Below are 23,252 nucleotides of genomic sequence, written 5' to 3' on the forward strand. Positions count from 1 at the left end.
ATTAAGTTCTCATCCTTGAAGAAGCAATCGGAACCCGCATCACTCAAAGACTAAGACTAAACCTGCAAACAAAAGGTTATTTCAACAGCAAGAGTCAGTACATTAAACAAGTTAATGTACTGGCAAGCACAAGTCAATCCTACCGCACTACATGTAAGGCATATATTCAAAGGAAGGCAATATGTAGTTCAATTTCAGCATAAAGCAAGTTTTGTTTCGCAATTCTTTTGTAAAGGAGTTGATGCTTCAATTAACAAAACAAGTTTTAAGTTTTAACATTAAGTCCATCATAATTCCATCATAATCAATCTCTTGTTGTCATCCTTGACAACAAGTCATAATATATCATCACACTCACACAACTCAACACATTTTATCAATTTCAAATCAAGTCACATGTCCACATTTTAAATCATAAAGTCTATACTCATGACACATCACCAAAGCGCTCATGACCGTGAGCACGGCTAATCGATTAGTTTAAAGAACTCTGCAGAGTTTGTACAGCTTTACCCACATGATATGAACTATCTAGTTTGTTTTGAGTTTGCAAGACTCCACCACACTCTTCATGTTGAATGTGATCTAGAGGTCATAACGAAGCCTTTACACTACTTAGAGCCTACCCTTGCACCAGCACGATACGTGTTCCTCCATCCTAGGCATACTTGGAATATACCTAGAACCGTTAAGTGGCGGGCCCACGCCTTAAACTTAACGCCGTGGTGGCGGACACAACGGGAACCCACCCACGTGGCACAATACCGTTGTATTGGACACGCTTAGTCACCTAAACTACCACGTCGGGGTAAATAGGAAGCTCCTCTGAATTATACGAACTCATACACACCGGCCTACCAGAACGCAAGGCTAGTCCTAAATAGATTAATCAGCTTAGGCCATCCCATACTAGCACATGTGGATGTACGAATAACTTTAAATGGGTGACACAAGTTCGGTCCTTATGGACTTGGGCAAACACTCCCCCTATCGGTATGCAACTAACACCATATGCACACCACTTGCCACCCAAGTATAAAATCACATTTTACATATTTTAGTTTGCAAATACCCATCATATTCATTTTATTCCAGCAAAGATTCAAGTATCAAAACCACATTTTAATTATAGATGGAATGAGCATTTGCATATTTCTAAGCATGGCTAAGCAAGTAATTGCACATAGAGCATATATAAACCCATTTGAGCACAAAGAGTGTTCTTTAACCATTTCTAGGAGTTCAAACAGCAAGAGGATCAATTATTCAATGTGGGGTATGCAGCAAATAGGTCATAACTACCTTAACCCAATTTCAAATACCGATATAATCTAAATTTACATGCAACTTTGCAAACAAATATTTTCATTCCTGAAATCATGGGATTCAATGTGTTCAAAGGATGGGAGGAGAAAATTTGCCTTGATCAGAGAAAAGTTAGCACCTAATCCACTCCTTCACCGATTATGCAATTATCTAGATAAAGGACACGTTATGCAATTAAACACCGAAAGAGCTGAAAATCCAAAATGCTCTAAAATGCATGATTTATGCACAGTGGGTTGGTACTGATCTAAAATGAATTTAGGTGAAATAATATCTATTTTATCTTATTCCATTTGGGAGTTATGAATTTTAGAATTTTTATCGGTTTATAGTAGTATAGTCTTAGGTAGTGTTATAAAATACTTTTGTAAAGTGATTTTTATTATATTAGACTTCACAGGGGTGTGGAGATGTGTTTTCTAAGACTAACACATTTGGTTTCACAATTTTTGGAGTTATAATGATTTTCTTATAGATTCTACAAGTTACAACGTGTTTTAGGCATAATAGTGTTTTATATTTGCATGACTCTTAAGTTGTAGGTTCAGAACATGCTACTTCCTGTTTAAGTTGAATAAAAGGAATAATTTGGTTAACTAAAACATTTTTAGTTCACATGTTTATGGTCTTTACTACTATGGTTCATATTTTATAAACTAGAGATGCTCTAATCTAAACTAGCAATATATTATATTAACCTAGAAATGGTTATATGAGCTAAGTTCTTCTAAGTTTTAGTGGATGAGGATGGAACTATGGCTTCACTGGTCAATCAAGTTTTTATTTAGGTTTAATTAGACCTAAAGTGTATATATACTTATACATGTTTATGTATTACTTAATCAACACTATGTGTTTAAATTCTTATTTCACTAAGTTAAGGTTTTGATCTATGTTCTCTACAAAAGGTGCCAAATTTTATTTTACTATGTTGAAGCTAACTATTTGCTGGTTCTATAGAAACTTTCTTCATTTCATTTGGACTAAAAATGAATTTTCTACAAGTTTTACAAATTAAAGGTTGCTCTATATTAGTAAATCCTTATATGAATATTTAGAGACTTTTACTACACAGTAAGTATATAATCTTATTTCATAACATGGAAATACATGTTTTGGTGATCCTACAGAACTTAAGTTTATTCAAATTGTAGCTAAATTGGGTTCTACATGAATTAAGAAAGTTTAGCTTATCTAAAACTAATCATTTTAGATATAATAGTTTTAGAGGCATTTGATGCAAAGTAAGTAATTACTTTTATTTCACCTAATCAGAGAGTGCATGATGACGAATCTGCAATTTTTGAGTTTGTTTCAAAATGAGTTGAGATGAATTTTCTATGTATTTTATAAGTTTGTACATGTTTTATGTATGACCTATCTTAGATAAATTTTAGAGACATTATTTGTACAGTGAGTGTCAGGTTTTATATTCCTGGAATAAAGTTCATAACTTCAAGAATCTACAGCAACTGGAATCACTTCAAAATGAGCTATATTTGATTTTATATAGATTTTACAACTTTGTGCATTTTTCTGCTAAACATATATTTGTTTGGGCATTTTCTTAATTATTCTTCAGATTTTAAAGGATGGGGTCCACATGGCTGTGAGGGACCAATATGCACAAAGGCCCTTGAGGTTTCTAGGAATCAACCCGCAGTCCTAGGCCCATATGTCAGTGTGTTTCTACAATTGTAAACGGATCCCTGCACTTAATCTAATTCACGGAAGTCATCCTTCTGCTCTAGACAGAGCAGAGCAAGCCATGGCTGAGCTCAATCTCGAGCTCGCCGGCGGCAAACGGTGGCTCGTTTGAGGTTGAGGTCAAGAGATAAAATGAAGAGCAAGCTCTCGCGATTCTATTCCTCTAGTTTTCTTGGTTAGAGGACATCGGAGTAGCGCCGATGGCGAGTGTGAGCGGCGGTGGTTCTTGGGGTGAAAGTGCATGTGTGCATGGAAATCGATTCCGAAAGAAAAGGATGCATGCATGTGGTCTTCTAGCCTTCAGGATGCTCACCGTGGGTCGAGCTAGGGTTGTCGAGGTCTTGGCGGCAGCGGTGACTTGTGGAACGGCTCGGCGACGGCGCTCCTCCTCGAGTGAACGATGATGGCTTGAACTGGACAATGAGCTGCTTCAAACAAGCATGCACGAGGGTTGTGAGGTCAAGGAGATGGTCTATGTGCAAGGAATCGAACAATGGCTCACCGAGGCAGCAGTAATCGATGATGACGGCGGAGGCGATTCTAGATCGGCGCCGGTGAAGAAAAGATGTGTTCTCCAAGTCCTTCACATCTCCGGCTGGGGTTCTTGAGGCGTATTGAAGAGGAGGTTGAGGCGATGACGATGGCGCAGCGGCTTGCTCCGAGGTGGTCGAGAATGGCCGGACGACGACGACGGTTGAAGCGGCGGCGCTCCGGTGCGTGCTCCAGGACGTTGTCGGCATGGTCGCGTTCCGATGGATGTGATGCACAAAACGGGAGGTGGTCAAAAGAGAAATGGTTCGGCATTGTGTGGAGATAAGGGAACGCGAAAAACCTGGAGATGACCTTTACCCAATCAGCGATGGCGATGGTCGTCGTCTCCACGGCCGGCGGCAAGGTTTGGGGCGATGGAGAGGCAGAGAACCTCCTCCCTCGGTTTCTTCGGCTCTGAGTGGTGAATGGAGAATGGCGACGCGTCTGGGAGGAGTAGAGAGCGAGAAAAGGGAAACCGAGATCAACGACACGTTGCGGCCACGCGTTGGCTCGCTCAATCTCTCCCTCTCTCGGCTGGAGCAGTGGAGGAAGTGATGGACAGAGTCAAGGCAAGCTTAAGAGGCTGTCAGGTGGGTCCAGGTAGTGGCAAACTAGGCTAGGGTGAGAGGGTTGGGTAAGATTCTGGGTAAACTTGATTTTTAGATCATTTTTTGGAATTATTTTCTCCTCTAACTTTGTAGCTTCATAACTTAATGTGTGGACCAAATTATCTAGTGTTGATTTTACTGGAGGTAAATGATTACACCTAGATTCCATTTTCTTTGGTTGCACTAAAAAATAATGGGTAGATTGCTCACAGAAATTAAACAAAGATGGGCTATTAGAAAGGTAGATTAAATTTTTAGGAAGCCTAAACAGAGGAGGAAAATTCTAGAAAAAATATATTTAGGCATGATAAATGATCTAGTATTTGAATAAGTTATTTTCTATATTCACTTATGTGCAGTTAAATGTACTTTTGGATGAAGTATGGCTTTAGCCGATTAAAATTTGATTTGATTTCTTTTAGTTTTCTGCTTTGACTGATTAATTTGTGGTATTAAACTTAGTTGTTAACTTGTACCAATATTATAGTGAATTGCTTGTGCTAAGCATTGTCTATCTAATTTTTCCCATGATTTTAACTTGCACATAATATTTTAGAGAATTAGGATTACTTTACTTTGTGTATGTGTTCCCACTTCATGATTGCATCTAATATTATTATAGATTTACATTAAACTTCTTTTGGGCTGAGAAGATGATATCTGAGTTAAATATTAAGTCCACATGTTATCTCCCAAGATTAACTATAGGTTTGTTTAGTAATTTTAACCCTTTTAGTTTATGCCCATGAGACCTATTATGAAAAGCTAGACCAAAATCCAAATGCACAAGGGACTCGAGCCTAGGCATGCATTATGCACATGTATGCTCAAATGCTTGATGACATTTCTAGTCTAATGTTGGGAATGTAAAGGTTTTATTTTGTTCTCAAATTTTAATCATGCAATGGTTTAAGTTGGTCATCACCTAAATTAAAACGGAAATTTTTGGCTCTCAAAATTGGAGAAGTTAACCTCTAACTATTTTGACAAGAAATTTTAAGTCCTGAAATTTCGGGTATGTTACATATTGTTACCAATCAATAAGATTGGTAACGACATCAATATTACAATCCACCAACGCTGACCATTTCAAACTACCTAATTAAGTTCCTTAATTATCAAAGAATGACAGAATAAAGAATGACAGAATACAAAATGCATGTAGAATTATGGTGTCAGGTCGGTTCCGTCCATGGACTATACTGACCAATCCACCATAATTCCCCATGCATTTTGTATTCTGTGATGGTTTGATAACCTAGGAACTACATTAAATCTGCGGCCAATCTATCAATTCTTCCATTTTAACTAAATTTCAAACCCTAAACCTAATTAAGTTCCTTAATTATCAAAGAATGACAGAATACAAAATGCATAGAGAATTTTGGTGTCTAGGTCGGTTCTGTCCATGGACTACACTGACCAATCCACCAAAACTCCCCATGCATTTTGTATTCTGTGATGGTTTGATAACCTCGGAACTACATTAAATCTGCGGTCAATCTATCAATTCTTCCATTTGAACTAAATTTCAAACCCTAAACCTAATTAAGTTCCTTAATTATCAAAGAATGACAGAATACAAAATGCATGGAGAATTTTAGTGACTAGGTCGGTTCTGTCCATGGACTACACCGACCAATCCACCAAAATTCCCATGCATTTTGTATTCTGTGATGGTTTGATAACCTCGGAACTACATTAAATCTGCGGCCAATCTATCAATTCTTCCATTTTAACTAAATTTCAAACTCTAAACCTAATTAAGTTCCTTAATTATCAAAGAATGACAGAATACAAAATGCATGGAGAATTTTGGTGTCTAGGTCAGTTCCGTCCATGGACTACACTGACCAATCCACCAAAATTCCCCATGCATTTTGTATTCTGTGATGGTTTGATAACCTCGGAACTACATTAAATCTGCGGACAATCTATCAATTCATCCATTTGAACTAAATTTCAAACCCTAAACCATATATATAGCCATACATCATTTCATTGCAAAACCATATATATAGCCATACATCACTGGATTTCAGAATTTAAATCACAGTTGCAACAATCTGAATTTATATGGAAAAAAGAGCACGATTATATATATGCAGTTTCATTGCATCAGTCAAACAAAACAGCTAATAAAATATATCCAAATTCAACCATCCATCATTGTCACGCATTATAATACATTAAAATTCATCGATACGTCCAACATGATATACATATATAATGAATTAGCATCTAACACTTTTCCATACACCTTCATTTCTCATGTATGGCTTCGGCGATTCACCAATTGGTTCTTCGGCGCGTAATATCTTGTTTCGAAAATCTGTGAATAGTGTCATGTTCTCATATTGATTGTATGCCTCGACATCTTCAACATCATCAACTCCCAAAATCCTTTGTTTTCCCGAAATAACTATGTCTTTCTTCAAATGAGATGGGTCTGTCACATAGAAAACTTGAGCGACCCGATTGGCAAGCACCCATGGGTCATCCTTGTGGCCTACGTTGTCAAAGTCAACTATTGTCAGCCCAAAGTTGTCCACAGACACGCCAGCTGGTTGTTTCACCCATTGGCACCGAAACAGTGGAATCTGCATATTTAGCCCATAGTCTAGTTCGCAGATTTCTTCTATGAATCCATAGTATGTGCTCTTTTGCCCAGTTGTGTCGATTACTTCTACTCGAACGCCACTGTTTTCGCATGCACTCCTTTTGTTTTTCGCTTTTGTGTAAAACGTGTATCCATTCAGATCATATGCTTGCCACGAGGCATACACACTTGATGGCCCATCAGCCAGCATTTTAATTGTTCTTTTTTCCATGGTATGGCCATCTAGTAGATCGAGGTTCTTGAACCATTCAGTAAAGTGATGCTTGTGTTTCTTCATGATCCATGCATTAGATCGCCCCACATTTGTTGCTTGTAATTCATGCAGGTGTTGCTCTATGTATGGCTCCACTATTGCGAGTTGCTGCAGCACAGTGAAATGAGCATCTTTCACTTTTTTGTAGTCATTGTCGTGGATTCTTTTCTTCCTTTTTGTTCCTTTCCCAGATAATCTATCTTCATGTCGAGGTACCGGTAAACCAATTGTTTTCCCATCTTTTTAGTAATCAATGCAACACTCAACGACCTCCTCGATTGTGTATCCCTCTATCATGGATCCCTCTGGGTGGGCGCGGTTCTATACGTAGCCTTTTAGAACGGACATGTATCGTTCGAAAGGCCACATCTGATGCAGGTATAGGGGCCCAAGTGCAATTATCTGAGGCACAATATGAACTATGAGGTGTTGCATCATATTGAAAAATGATGGAGGGAAACGCATCTCAAGCTCGCACACTGTCTGTATGGCGAAAGCCCGGAGAGGACCTAACTCTTCAGGATCAATTACTTTCTGAGATATGGAATTGAAGAAATAACACAGCTTATTGATGACCGCTTTATGTGAACTGGTTCGACTGCTCTAGTTGCAATGGCGAGGAATACTGTGAGCATTACATGACAGTCATGGAAATTGTAGCCTGAAAGCGACAGATCCTTCATCGACACTAGTCGCTTAATGTTTGAGGAGAAGCCAGTAGGCACTCTCACCCCATGTAGGGATTTGCACAATGCAATTTTCTCCTCTCTTGTCAGGGTGTAGCAAGCAGGCGGAAGGTACACTTTTCCATTATTACCTTCATCCATAGGATGAAGCTCTTTTCTTATTTGCATATCCGCGAGGTCCTTACGTGATTTCAGCCCATCCTTGGTCTTAGTTGGTATGTCCAGTATAGTCCCAATGGTGCTATCGAAGACATCTCTAGGTGCATGACATCGATAGAATGGCGTATGTCTAAATCTTTCCAGTACGGAAGGTACTTAAAGAAAATGGAGTGCTTCTTGAATGGCACGCTAGGGCTTGCTGGCACTTCGGCATCATTTCTCTTTCGCTTATTTGTTTCCTTCCTTTTTACCTTCCCAAAAACAACCTTCAGGTTTTTGGTCATTCTGAACACTTTATCACCCATCCATGGTTCTGGTGCATCACCTTCCTCAACAGTACCGTCGAAATAATCTACTTGGGAGCGGTACGAGTGATTCTTTCTCAAGAAACGCAGGTGCCGCATGTACACTAGCTTCTTCGATCCCTTAAGATACCTGTACATGGTACCATCCACACAAATAATGCAACCCGTCTTTCCCTTGATTTGTCCCAATAGGGAAAACAGTGCGGGCAAGTCGTTGACGGTGACAATGATAATTGCATGTAGCGTGAAGTACTCCCTCAGGAATTCGTCCCAAACTCGGATCCCGTCTTCCCACAAATCACGCATATCCTCCAGCAAAGGCTCCAGAAACACATCCATGTCATTGCCAGGTTGTCGTGGTCCCTGTACCAGGATGGTCAACAAGATATACTTCCTTTTCTGACACAGCCACGTTGGGAGGTTGTACATGGTTAGGAGTACTGGCCACGTGCTGTGTGAGCTGCTCAAGTCACCGAATGGATTCATTCCATCGGTGCTCAATGCAAACCTTACGTTTCTTGGGTCCTCTGCAAACTTATGATACTTTCTGTCAAATTCCTTCCACTGTCTTGCATCTGCAGGATGTCGAATTATCCCATCCTTTTTTCGCTTTTCGTGATGCCAACGCATCAATCCGGCATCCCTCGGGTTTGAGAACAAACGCTTCAAACGATCTTTCACAGGAAGGTACCGCATGACAAGCTGGGGAATCTTCTTTTTGTTACTGTCTTTGCATGGATCAGACTCATCTACATCGTCAAGGGCAACATCCAGACCCTCGGACTGGCTATGGCTTGTTTTGTTCGACTACTCTTGCATGTTGGGCATCTGTCCAAATCCTCGTACTCTTTACGGAATAGGATACAGTGGTTAACACACGCGTGTATCTTTCGCACACCCAGTGACAAAGGGCGTATAAGCTTCTCCGCTTCATATGTGCTTGTTGGCAGGGAGTTGGGTTGCGGAAAAAGTTTCTTCAACAGAACCAACAAGTCGTTAAAACTACTGTCGGACCAACCATTTCTGGCCTTTAATCTCATAAGCTCAAGCACCGTCCGCAACAATGTGAAATCCTTCTCACAGCCCTTTGCCTCATCGTACAAAAGATCATTCGCTGCCTTTTTCAATGCATCAAAGTTATCCAACCCACGAGCGGACCCAGCAACAACCTCAGGTTCAGCATGACGCAACATCTCTTCCAAATCTGCAAAATTACCATCATCTACACTGACATTACCATCATCGGCATCATCAACTGTATTGTGCTGACCATTGCCACCACCAACAACATCATCATCATCAACGGGTTCTACTGCATGCACTTCTTCTTCTTCTTCAGCTACTACAATGACATCCTCGTCCTAGCTCAACAGTTCGTCGCGTACTGTAGCCTGGTTCGGAACTTGCTTGCTTGGGATCTCTCCATGATGTGGCTAGTTTGTGTAGCGTTCAACAAATCCATGTGTCACCAAGTGTTGCTCGATTACAGATGGATCGTTCCAACTTTTCTGATTTTTGCAGTGCACGCATGGACATCTAATATCTTTGGTCTTCTTATATGCAGCATTCTTCTTAGCTGCTTTCATGAATATGTCGACTCCTTTAATGTACGACGCACGATATCTCTCTTTATTCATCCATGCCCTGTCCGCCATCTATGCATTAATTAATTAATTGCAGAAAAATAATACAATTTTAGTTAATTTAAATATTTTGAACAAGATAATTAAATCTAGCCAAAAATCTGCATATATAAAACATACATCCCTCGGACAAATTACCAAACTACCCTTCTTTCTCTTCTTCTTTTCCTAGCTAGCTCATTCTTTTGCAGTTAACTAATATATAAATCTGCTAAAAATAAGCCTATCGAAAACTATATATATATATGGAACATCGATCATGCACAATATTTCTTGCAAAGTTTGCCATTTTGAGATCCAAATAACAAATAAAAATTGTTTTTTTCCTCCATGTCAAGTATTTTTTGCGATGAAAAATCTCAACATACAACCAATAAAAATGAAAAAAAAAGTTGACAAAAAGAGTAGGACAAAGTATAGCTAACCTCTGGTACAATAAATCTTTCAAAAGATTCGAGATCAAAACCTTTCCCCCTATGTATGTGTTCTTAAGAGAGAGAAAATCGTGCTCCTAATGGTGCTCGAGGTTACTGTAGCTGGTTCATATAGTTATGAGAAAAATCATTTTAAAGCTCGCAAAAATGCATACATGCATGCATGTATGAGGTGGAGAGAGATGGGAGGGTAGTGGCAAGTATTTCTGTGAATTTTATGAAACACAATAAAAACTGATGCTAAAACATGTTGCTATAACGTATGAAACATAAAGTATTAATGGTTTGAAACATATGTTTTTCTTTAATCGGAATATAATCATGTGATATCTTGTTATAAAGATTTAATTCCAATGAATATAACGGTGTAATCAGATTTTAGATCGGATAAATAGTCTAAGAGAAAAAATATTTTGAAAATTGACACATGCATATGCATGGTTGAAATTAGCAGTTAGTTGATTGCAGATACTCCAACGTGGGAAGCATCGGCGTGGTGTCCGATTTTCCTGTCTTGTTCGGACGGCCGATTACAAGCATTCTCCGTATTTTCGCCCCATAAATATAAAAGTATGGGATTGGGAATAGGATAGGATATCTGTTGCATCCTCTTACTTTATCATTCCTCACCTGCAAATCTACTTCATCTGTCTTAAAATATAAGGTCATAAATTTTTCAGACTTTCATGTCCACATTCTTCCTTTTAATTTTTAAGTATCTTCTCTGCACGTAATTACATGTTGCTTGCCCATTTTGCCAAGATAACAGTATCATCCGTTTTAGGGGAACACTAGCTAGTAGTAAGACTCAAAGTAAAAGTGATCGTCTTTGAGTGTTGCCGGTCTTGTGGAATAATTCTTGTTATAAAGTCATGGATGGATGGCATGGTTTTAATCAGGACACAGGTAGGCATGCAGGGAGAGAAACATCGGCAGAAACAAACACACAGGCAAGAATTAGTTAAGGCGGGTGTGGTTGAAGCAGCAGCTAGGGAAGGCCATGGATCATGCAACTGCTGCTAGCAGTAGCACCACCACCAATGTAGCTGCAGAAGTACTTGGGCTGCCAGAGGCGAAGCTGAACTGGATGATACTGCGCTGGGCGTTCATCGACAAGGCGATCAGCAGCTTCGGGGCGTTGGCACTCGCTTGGGCCACCATCGTCCTGCTCGGTGGATTCTCCACCCTCATAAAACAGAAGGATTTCTGGTTCGTCACCATCATCTCCTTCATGGAAGCTGCCAGGTTTGTCATTTCGAATATAATTCAAATACAGTTTAATATTTTACGACCATAAGTTTCTTACTCCCTCCGTTTCACAATGTAAGACTTTCTAGCATTGTCCACATAAATATAGATGTTAATGAATCTAAAGACATACATATGTCTAGATTCATTAACATCTAAATGAATATGGGCAATGATAGAAAGTCTTACATTGTGAAACGGAGGAAGTATAATTTAATAAGGGTGAATAGCCAAAGTGGTCCTCCAAATTTCATGAGAGGCTCAGTTTAGTCCTTGATGTTTCAATCTGTCCATATTAGTCCATCAAGTTTTTATTTTCATTCAAACTTATCCTTAAACCAACATAACCAACAACTCTCTTGATAAATAACAATTATACCTCCTCATTCACATATATAAGAGAACAAATTGTGTGCAATGAATTCTTTTTAGAGATAATGGATAGCAATTTATGTAAAACGAAAATAAATTATGTACTTGCAAGTGTATACGATAGCCATTAGGCTCAAGTTTCATATGCACATGTTGAAATAATAGGAAGTAAAAATATTGTTTATTCATTTTGGTTTTCTCTTTTCTAGTGTATAGTTGCATATAAATTAAGGGCAAAAGAGACATTTTCTTTGTTGACTAGAAATAGCGATATGGCATATCAAGTGAGCTCAAGGATGATTTTAAGCCAGAAAAAATACTTAGAGGACCTATGTGAACAAAATGAAACCTGAAGGACCAAATTGAGCCTTCGGTGAAACCTAAGGGACTAAATTAGCTATTCGCCCATTTATTAATGTTGGGGTGAGATCGGAAGTAAACAAAATATATTACCATATGCCCGGGGCCAAGGATGGTAGGGGTGCGGGGGGATTGAGTTGGGGAGCGTTTTCTCAAGCAACATAGGCCTAGCCAAACAAAATCGCAAATCCTACGCGTCGGATGCCCGATGGGGAGAAAAAAAATCAGACACCCGTGCCGCCCGCCACCCACGTACCCCCAACACGTGCGCCCGCGCCCACCATGTGTCTCCACCACGTGCGCCCCATTGCAACAACCGCCTGGATATAACGGAAACGCCCTATTATGGGGATCCATTTCATTTTTTTTTGTTCCACCGACAATGTTTCAGCTAGTATACTCGTGATGTTTCCCTATGTATGGGAAAATATTGTAGTGGATTTTTGATATTGTTTAATTATTTCATCATGATGGATACGTGGTTTGTTGATGTACACGGGGTTTAAGTGATGCAATGGCTTTAAATCGTTTGTTACATACGTTGAACCAAATTGTTTCATCTAGCGATCTGATCGTGTTTCACTTTTTTTAAGAACTAAAACATTCTTTCGCTATTTGCTGAAACATTCTTTTTATATAGGGTGAAACAGCGTCCGATTTTTTGGAAACCGTTATTTCATACGTTGTACCAAAATGTTTCACGGGATGATTTGATTGTGTTTTAGCTTTTTAAAAGATTGAGACTTTTTTATCTATTTAGTGAAACATTTTCGACCTACTTGGTGAAACAACGCCCAATTTTTGACAAAAAAAATGGACATGATTTATACGTATAGAAAGTTAGTAATACACAACACTTTATACATATAAACTTGATAAATAGACCTCTTGTACATATAAATTTTGCACATAAAAATTTTACATATAAATCTTGGACAAATTCAATGGCATGTTTGCCCAACCCCAAAAAATTATACACAAAATAGTTTATGCATACATACTTTGTAAGTAGATATTTTTGTGCATACAAACTTTGTACATGTGAATTCAAACGAATTCAAAAAATAATCTTATCTAATATAAATATTCGTATTTTTCCTTTCGTCACATCCAATTTTCCTCCCTGTTTTTGTCCGTTCACAATCCGATTTGGTTAACAATAGCGATGGAAAAAATTGAAAAAAAAATGGTGGCCGCCGACGCCGCCGGAGGGAGAAGAGAGGCGGCGGAGGCCGCCACCGCCGGATACGCCTGCGGTCGCCGCCACCGCTGATGGATCCACCCGCGGACGCCGCAGACGCCATCGTCACCGTCAACGTCGTCGTAGGGACGGTTGTCACCGAGCGAGCGCGGACGCCGCCGACACCGTCGTTGCTGACGATGCCGCTGTTGGGAGGGCGCCTTCACCGAGAGGGAGGGAGGGACGGCCGTCGAGGCCGACGGGGAGAGGGAGAGGGGGAGGAACAGCCGTCTCCGCCGCACCCCGCTATCGCCACGCCGTGCCGGTGAGACAGGTGGGAGAGGGGGAGAGGGAGCAGCGCCGCCAAAGGGGAGAGGGGAGGGGAGGGGAGGGGAGGGGAAGCGGCGCCGGTGGGGGCAGAGACGGCGCCGGTGGGGAGAGGGGGAGGAGGAGAGGCGGCGTCGGGGGCAGGAGAGGCGGCCGGCTAAGGGGAAGGGGAGGGTGAGGGTTAGGGTTAGGGTTTTCATTAATTTGGAACTGATCTGAGCCGTCTATCAAAATGAACGGCTCAGATCGATTGAGCGATGGGCCGCACCACTTGAGCCGCATGTGGGCCGGTGATCCAGCGAGTGAGAGGGGGAGTATGGGGATAATAATTAAACTTTGGTCGCTTGCGGGCTGAAGAAGAAAATGGGCTGAAAATGGCCCATAGAGAAAAAAGGATTTTTATTTTGATTTTAATTTAAATAAATGCTGAAATGATGTTTGTATTATCAAAATTAGCAATCAAGCTATGTAAATTCCAAGAAAATTTCAAAGAGTGTAATTAATATAGAAAATTTATTAAAAAATAAATCCAACCATAACATTTTATTTCTCACACTTATTTTACTTATAAATTAATTTAATTATATACCTACCCTTTTTTAGATAATGGAATGAAATTATACCTACCTACTTAAAAAATAGCCAAACAGTTCAGAAAATTTGTATTTCATTTAATTAGAATTTAATATGTTTTAATTAAATTTTATCTTTTTTTTCCTTCCGTTGCAACACACGGGTACTTTTGCTATAATTTCAAAGAGTGTAATCAATATTGCAGAAAATTTATATTTCATTAAATTAGAATCTAATATGTTTTAATTCATTTTACTCGTTTTTTCTTTCCGTTGCAACGCACGGGCACTTTTGCTGGTTTAAAAAAAAGAAACGTATGGATTATAAGAACCATGTACAAAGGTATAGTTGAATATGATTTCTTAATTAATACGTATCACTTAGAGATCATCCTGCTATAATAGTGATAACAAGATCTCTTAATCGATCAATTCTCCCCTTCGAAATGTGGCCTAAACTACAGTGCTACAATTTCGTAGATGTTTCGTCATTGCATCATTTGCGCTTATTTCTTACATTCGTAGACGGGGAAGACTCACTATTGCGGCTTTCTACTCTTTAAAGAGTCCTCATACAAAATCCCTTTCTTCATGAGATGCTTCAGGAATTTAGGGCAAATTTTGATAAAAATTATGAAATATCATATTTTGAGTTTTTGGCCAATTTGGATGTTTACAATCTTATGTTTATAATATGATATTTTAGATTTTTTTTAATCCAAATTTTGGAAGTTTTTGTCCTAGGGGTATTTTGGTCATTTGGACAAAATTTACAGTGATAACGGAAGCTAACCGGACGGCGATGGTAAATCGTAGAAGTTAAGCAAAAATCGATGGCATGTTGTATAACGTGACAAAATCAGTGGTAAATCATAGACTCGTAACAAAGTTAGCGGCATATAATGGATTTTCTCTATTTTTCAAAAGTTGGGTTGTCATGATCATTACAACAAATGTATTTTCTAACCAGAGAACTCGCACGATTAATAGAGTAATTAGCATCATTAGCAACGAATTAAGTATGGTTTTTTAACTAACGCCATTAGTAATTAATTAATCACTAATCAGGATGATTAATTGCGTCATTAGGTAATGTCACTTGGCTAACCAGCGAGGTCGAGGCCATGTCGCTTGCCGACCACGAGACCCTCGCAACCCGGCAACCGTGGCACTGCCCTGCGGGCTGCGAGGCCGGTGGCCGCGTCGTCACTATCACGCGTTGGTCTTAAAATTTCGTCCCAAGTTCGTACTGCTGAACTGCGACCACGGTCTATTCCTGTAAAACCGTTCGAATTTCATATATGAAAAAAAAAATTCAACACTATAATTTCAAAGTTTTTTTCCACTTTATGATTACTGAGCATTTTTCACCCAAAAACCACTTTATGCTTACTGTAGTGATGGGCTCCTCCCACTCAGGCTCCTCCCACTCCAAAAGCCACTTTATGCTTACTGTAGTAAGGGGCTTCCCCACTTACCCACTTATATCTTAAGTTTTTGTCTTTTCACAAGGAACGTGGGACTATTTAACAATCTCCCCCTTCACACATTAGTATCCCTTAGTCCTTCACCGTATACGGGCCCCAGTCCCACGGTCCATTAGGCCTTCACACACTGTGTCCATCGGGCCAGAGATGTTAACCTAGTTAGGCTCTGATACCAAGTGTAGGATTGTAAAGGGCCTTTCTCACCGTAAAAGCTAGCCATTAAAGTAAGGGACTCCTCTACTTATATCTTAGATCATTTGTCTTTTTACAACCAATATAAGACTATTCAACACTTACTCTGTGTTTTCACTGACGGCTGATCAGCTCACCACGCCATACAAAACACTAACCAATTTGAACTCGACAACCATACAGGACTTGACTGAACATGATGAAAACATAAACAACTAGATTAACTCTTAACACATGTCCCTTCCTTTCTTCAACTCTCGCATATAGTGCCTTGTACAAAACAAGAAGGCCGGGGTGAATTAAACGGATCCTCACTAACTTGCACTTTATCTTCCGGTTGCAATCCCACTTTCCAAATGGCAGGCTTTTCAACAGTGCCGTGGATCCAAGGGATCAGTTCATCCTCAATGCTCCTGAAGTAGTGGCGGCACAGACCGAAAGATTTGAGGCTATGGAGAATGGGAGCTGGCAAAGACACATAAGCATCAACCGGCAGGTTTCATCGTCGTCTGTGACAGCACAAGGCTTGAGAGCCATGGTCACGTCATACTACTCCAAGCGCTGCAGCTGCGGCTTCTTCCTCGCCAAGCTCCTGCTGATGGGCTTCGCGCTCGTGCAGTACTCCGCCGCCGTCGCCTCCGTCGTCCTCGCCGCGCTGCGCCTGAGCAAGCAAGACTACGTCGATCCGGCGGACCAGGGCAGCAGCGACCACAAGAGCATCAATGGTTCACTCAACCTCTTCTACGGCCTGGTGCTCGTACAGGGCGCCTGCGACTTGCTAGCCCAAGCCATCTTCGCCGTCGCCGACATCCAGCTGGTGCTCAGGATCACGGAGGCGTACCAGCTCGGCCCCTTGGGGAAGCAGATGGTGACCCATTACATGCTTGTCACCTACCTGAGATGCTCCGGTGGTAACGTCCGCGAAGCCATGAACATGGACCTGGTTAGCTTCGCCATGGAGCTGGTGCGATCCAACTCCGTCGCGGATCGCCTCGTCGGGGTCCGTGTTCTTGACAGCATCCTTAGAGTGCCCCAGTACAGAGCGCTGGCGCTCATGAGGCTCCGAGCTTCTGCCGACACGGTCGGCGGCGTGGTCAGCATGCTAGGGCTGACGAACAACACCCGGGAGGAAGTGAATACCAGAGGACATGCTGCAGGCGTCATCTTGGAGCTCTCTCGGGACCTTCTCCTTGAGAGCTTCCCAGCAATGCTGCCGATCGTGTCATCGTTGATCGTTGCTGCTGACAACTCTGGCAACGATGTGACTGTGAGCATGGAGTTCACCTGGTTCGGTGTGAAAATCCTCAACAAGATCATGGACAATCCGGACAACTGCAACAAGGTCGCGGATGCTGATGGCCAGGTGATTGCAAGCATTGTGAACCTCACAGATGTTACTGGTGATGATCGCAGCTTGAGCATAGTCTCATCATCTGCAGTCAGAGACGAAGAGATCATTTTGGAGGCAGTTCAGGTGTTGCACAAGCTAGTTAGCGCTGCTGGTGATTCTGGGAGAGTGCTTAGGTGCAAAGTCTCTGACAATGTCTATGTACTCAGGAACATTAGCAAGATACTACAACACCCTAGAAGCCAAGTAAAGCTACTTGTTGAAGCCATTGGAGTTCTTGCTTGTTTAGCATTGGATGAGACCGGGAGGGAAGAGATTGCATCCTCTCCACAAATTATTAGGAAGCTTGTCTCTTTCCTTGTTCCAAGGTCACAGATGATTTCTGAAATTTCAGCTGATAGAAGACAGCTAGCAAAACCTAATGCTGAAGCACTAGTTATGCTTGCAATGGATAATCAAAGCATTGTCTGGAAGATCCAAGAAGAACTGAAGCCTCAAGACATGCAGAAACTTGTCGAGATGCTCTCTGCTGACTCTACTGGGTTCAAAACGAACGTTGCAAAACTTTCGGTCATTTTACATGCCAACTCCAGAGCAGAGCATGCTCATCTTCAGAAGACAATAATCAACACTGCACTACCAGCGGTAATGTCCGGTTATTATTTTCTAAAAGTTTTATAGTGTCCTTACAGTGTTAAATTCTATAATTCTAATGCTTGTGCTGTCATCATCTACAGCTGCTGAAAGCAATAAAGTCAGAAGTGGAGAAGCTAGAGGATCCTGTACTGTATGCTGGAGAACATGCTAATGTAAGAAAGTTATCCTCCAAATCACACATTTCTCCAAAATCATATATCTTTTATCAGTTATTAATTCTCTCTCTAAATATATTCTTGGTGGTGTATATAAACACAGAATTTCCAAGAATGGAGGACCAAGCAGGGTGCACTACTAGAGAGCTTTGTTGGGCTCAGTGTTCAGATCTGCACATCCATTCACGCAAGCGATTTCAATGAAGCTCTCCGGAGTGCCAATGTTACAGTGTACATGGTCATGCAGAAGCTTAGAAAGATCCTAGATTTATACAAGTCACCAGCCATCGAGTTCCCAGGGATAAGGCGAGTCGCAGTAGAACTAATCATTTGGATGAAGCAATGCAGTAGCCACTGCAATGAAGTTTTCTTTCAGTGTGAAATGGATAAGGCGCTGAAAGAAGTAGCTGGAACAGAAGAAAGGCTTGAAATGTTTAAGATATTCTACTATGGTGTTGGAATTGTTAAGCACAGCGAGCCCATTTCTTCCCTTGTCAACTTAGCTCTCGGTCTCTAAGCTATCACTGGTATGCGCTGAATGTTCTGTTTCTTTATTGCAAAAGATGGGAACAGAGATGTGCGGCCTTCATCTTGAGGATTTGGCTAAGTCAAAGCTTGAAGGAGAAAAGCTGAAGGAACTCGCAAGACCTTCTGAAGATGCAGAATAATTTTAATTCTTGTCTAGTTTGGTCATGTTAGTTGTTTTGGTTAAACCTTTGTAGGACAAGTCCTTATCTTTTGCTTGCTTGCAGTCTGAACTTGATATATTCACTCAGTTATTTTATTTGTAATGAAGTTCTGTGGCCCAATCTTTATCAGGCAAACTCCGTTTATAACTTTTTATTACGTTATATGCAGTATGTTATGGCTGACAGCAGCTGTCGTGATTGGAATGTGCTCTGCTAGAATATTAGAGGTTGAAATGCTGTTGAAAAATGGGATGCTCTTAGACAGCCTGTGTCTGACAGTAATAGCCAGGTTGTGTGTTTACAGGAAACGAAAAGAGAGGTTATAGATAAGGAGTTTCTGAAGAAAGTTTTGCCAAAAATTTTTGATAGTTTTCTTTTTGTCCCTTCCAGAGGGGCTTCTGGAGGCATTCTTGTTGCTTGGATTAGTAAGTTAGATAGTTTTCTTTTTGTCCCTTCCAGAGGGGCTTTTGGAGGCATTCTTGTTGCTTGGATTAGTAAGTTTTTTAAGGGTGATATTCATTCAAGCACTGATCATGCTCTTTTGGTAAAATTTGTCTCCACCCAGAACAAGGAAACTTGGTTTCTTGCTTGTGTTTATGGTCCTTGTAGTGGACAGGAGAGGGATAATTTTGTATCTTGGTTAAGAAACTTCCAGATGGATCAGGATGATGTCTGGCTTTTCCTTGGTGACTTTAATTTAATTTCTATAGATCAATTGAAAATAGAAATAAAATGGGAGCTGATATGAATGATATTTTTATTTTAAATGATATCATAAACACTCTGGGTCTTTTAGAACTCCCTATTAAAGTTTTAGAACTCCCTATTAAAGGAAGAGCCTTTACTTGGAGTAATATGCAACAATATCCCCTTTTGGAACAACTGGATTGATTCTTTACCTCTCCAAATTGGACTCTTCTTATCCTAATACAACAGTCGTTCCTTTGCCAAGAGTAATTTATGACCATGTCCCTTGTGTTGTCAAGATCAAAACAAAAATCCCGAAGTGTAATATTTTCCGTTTTGAGAATTATTGGGTTGATGTTGATGGTTTCTTTGAAAGAGTGGCTTCTATTTGGTCGATTGATCCTGGTTTTAAAGATCTTGCAAAATGCATCTAGTATAAGGCCCTTTCCAAATGGAGTAAAAATCTTTTGCTCCTCAATAAGTTGATAGAAAACAGCTGTAGAGTGATTCACTTCATGGACCTGAATGAAGAATATAGAGTTTTGATCTTGTCAGAATGGAATTTGAGAGAAATAATTCAAAGGCACATTCTTAAGTTATTGGCTCACAGGAGGAAGTACTGGAAAAAGAGATGTACAAATAAATGGATGGTTTTGGGGGAGGAGAATACTAAATTTTTCGATGTCATGGCTACTGAGAGATATAGAATGAACTCAATTTCTAGTATTTCAGATGGTATGGGTAATATAGTCACTTCTCATAAAGAAAAAGCAAGTTTTACATGTCTTTTAAAGACGAAATGGGTACTACCACTGATGCCAAAATGGCTTTCAATCTTCCTAGTCTATTTCAGAGGATAACAAACCTAGACTCTCTAGTTCATCCTTTTTTTCACTCAGGAAATTGATGATTTGGTTAAAAGGATGCCTGTTTGTAAGGCCCCTGGACCAGATGGTTTTAATAGCTTCTTTATGAAAAGATGCTGGCCTATAGTTGCAGAAGATTTCTACAGGCTTATGGCACATTTTTATGAAGGCTGTGTTGATATTCAGTCCATAGATTCTTCCTTCATTACTTTGGTTCCAAAGAGGAATAATCCAGAGGTTGTCAATGGTTTTAGACCGATTTCTCTGATGAATATAAGTCTCAAACTTCTGACTAAGGCGTTGGCTGATAGGTTGCAGGGAGTTATAACTAAATTGGTCCATGAGAATCAATATGGTTTTATCAAGGGTAGGACAATTCAGGACTATTTAGCTTGGGCCTTCGAATATATTCATCAGTGTCAACAATCTAAAAGAGAGATTGTTATCATAAAAATTGATTTTGAAAAAGCCTTTAATTCCATTGAGCATGGTGCAATCCTTGATATTATGAGACATATGGGCTTTCCCGCTAAATGGTTAAATTGGGTTGAAATGATCTTTAGTTCTGCCAGTTCAGTTGTGTTACTCAATGGAGTACCTAGCAATGGATTCAAGTGTAAACTGGGAGTAAGGCAAGGTGATCCATTGTCTCCTTTAATTTTTGTTTTAGGAGCTGAGCTTCTTCAGGCTATTTTGAATGAGGCTTGCAGATTGGGGGTTATAACTAAACCTATTAGGCCTGAAGATGAAAGTGATTTTCCAGTTATTCAGTATGCAGATGATACCATTACCTTGCTGAAGGCAGATCAAAAGGAATTCTTTTGTGTTAAAGCTTTGTTGAATACCTTTGCTCAATCTACTAGACTTAAAATTAATTTCCATAAGTCTAATGTTTATCCTCTTAATGTTGCTGAAGATAAGATTGAGCTGTTGTCTAGCCTTTTAGGCTGTAAAGTTGGAACTCTCTCTTTCACATACTTAGGTCTTCTTATGGGAACTACTAGGCCCAAAGTGATAGATTTTGCACCTTTGGTGGATAGAATTGAAAGAAGATTAACTTCTAGTGCTACTTTTTTACATTATGAGAGAAGGCTAATTCTCATTAATTCTGTCTTATCTGCAATACCCACATACTTTATGTGATCTTTGCAACTGCCAAAAACAGTTATTTTGGCCATTGACTCTGCTAGAAGAAACTGTCTTTGGAGAGGGTATGATATTTCTTACAAAAGGAAACATTTTGCTGCTTGGAATAGAGTCTTGTCGAGGGAAGATCCTTGATGGCGGGGAGTCGCAAGACCCCCCTTTCATGAGTTCGGCCGGGGGCTGAGGCTCGCCTCTTGGAAAACACGTGTTTGCCCCTAAGACTACCGGCTAGCTTGCACACAATCGGATTATACAGGTTCGGGCCGCTATGGAGCATAACACCCTACTCCTGTGTTTGGGATTATGGATGCGTTTTACAAAGGATCCTTTACTTTGGAGAGCGCTCTCGCTTTCCTTCTCCTAGAGTTCAGGTTTTCTGATAGTCGTCCTCTTGTCTCGGTGGGCAAGGTCCTCCTTTTATAGCTCAAGGGGATACCACATGCACCGCCTATACCTACCCCTCCATGGGAGGGGGACCCCGCTCTACTTTGACCGGGCCTCAATCCGTGCCTTCCCCCGGAAGCTAAGCAGCAACCGGTCCTTGAGTGGGTCCTAGCGCCGTCCCCGCTTGACACAGGGGACAACCCAATCATTCCCTCATAAATGAGTGAAGACTTGTGGCAGCCCTCCTTCGAGTGACGCTCTGACGTGACGGGTCATACCTACCCCCACTCCGCCGGAGACAGAGGCGATGTGGGGGCACGGCCGCCCGTTCAACCGGACGTGACCGGCAACAGGCCGGTCACAGACTGGTCACATCCGATTGACAGGGGTCGGTTAGGCGCACCACACGTCTGCCCTTACCGCATTAAATGCAGTGAGGGACAGTTGGGGTGCCGCACATTTATGGTTGTTCAGCCTGCGTCCCCCTCTCACTCTCTCCCCCTGCCACGTGGCAGCCGGGCAAGGGCCTCGGGGGGAAGCAGCGGGAGAGCCCGAGGGGGCGACGTCGCGCCCCGAGGCCCCCCCTCCCCCCGCCGCTTTCGCGACTCACGAGGTGCGTAAGTGGGGCCAGCTTGCCGGGCCACGTGGCTGGACGGGAAGGTAACTCCCCTTTACTTCACATACCCCCGGATCCATATCTCCGACAGTAGCCCCCGGCACCATATCAGACATTGGCTTCCTGAGATCGGTCTAACATGGTGCCTCACGACTTCTCAAGCTAGGGTTGTGGGCCCGTCGGGGAATCGAAAGGAAAGTTGCCTAGCAGCCGGGTTGGCGTGCCAACCATAGCAGCGGTTTGACCACCACTGACCGCGCTAATGATGAGGATGCTTGAGGCGCGATAACCGGGGGGTCGGCCAGACCACGCCTCGATTCCCTCGCCCGCTACTCCCGCGGCGGTAGTGGTGACGGTTCGCTCAGCTCGCGCTCATGGCCGTTGCGTATTCCACCTCGAGTGTGCCACTGACAGGCGCACTAAAGGCGGGACACGGATACAACGGGCAATGTGATGAGTGGGCACGGCAAACGAAGAGACAACTGCGGGCGCGAGGATCGTGGGGGCAATTATGAGGGCGTGAAACAAGGAGGTGAGCGTGGATGAGACGAGGATAAAAGGGGGTGGAGGCAGGGACTTCGCCTCCTTCCTTTCGCCAACCGCCCACTCGTCCTCTCGCTCCTCGAACCCTAACATTCTCGCCACTTCACACTGTTCCGCGCGGTGCGCTCTCCGCCACTGCTCCGCCGGCCAC

General features: G+C 41.5%; 1 protein-coding gene and 1 pseudogene across 1 annotated transcript; one reads left to right on the top strand and one right to left on the bottom strand.

Moving 5' to 3' along the window:
• Nucleotides 1-1,444: 1,444 nt before the first annotated feature.
• Nucleotides 1,445-3,837, bottom strand: LOC127766298 (uncharacterized; annotated as a pseudogene).
• Nucleotides 3,838-11,191: 7,354 nt separating this feature from the next.
• On the top strand, nucleotides 11,192-19,506 carry LOC127758998 (uncharacterized). The gene is made up of 4 exons (XM_052283952.1): nucleotides 11,192-11,517; nucleotides 16,374-18,003; nucleotides 18,096-18,167; nucleotides 18,274-19,506. The coding sequence occupies exons 1-4, from the start codon at nucleotides 11,273-11,275 to the stop codon at nucleotides 18,685-18,687; spliced, it is 2,361 nt and encodes a 786-aa protein (XP_052139912.1). The 5' UTR covers nucleotides 11,192-11,272; the 3' UTR covers nucleotides 18,688-19,506.
• The last annotated feature ends 3,746 nt before the right edge of the window (nucleotides 19,507-23,252 follow it).

The sequence above is a fragment of the Oryza glaberrima genome, chromosome 1, assembly GCF_000147395.1.
Source record: "Oryza glaberrima chromosome 1, OglaRS2, whole genome shotgun sequence".
NCBI lineage: Eukaryota > Viridiplantae > Streptophyta > Magnoliopsida > Poales > Poaceae > Oryza > Oryza glaberrima.

What these genes read in the sequence shown, in the direction of transcription:
- LOC127758998 (XM_052283952.1), top strand. Translation starts at nt 11,273, where the DNA reads ATGGATCATGCAACTGCTGCTAGCAGTAGCACCACCACCAATGTAGCT. An exon ending in TCCTTCATGGAAGCTGCCAG is followed by an intron (nt 11,518 to 16,373) that starts GTTTGTCATTTC and finishes TCCAAATGGCAG; the next exon opens with GCTTTTCAACAGTGCCGTGG. An exon ending in ATGCTGGAGAACATGCTAAT is followed by an intron (nt 18,168 to 18,273) that starts GTAAGAAAGTTA and finishes ATATAAACACAG; the next exon opens with AATTTCCAAGAATGGAGGAC.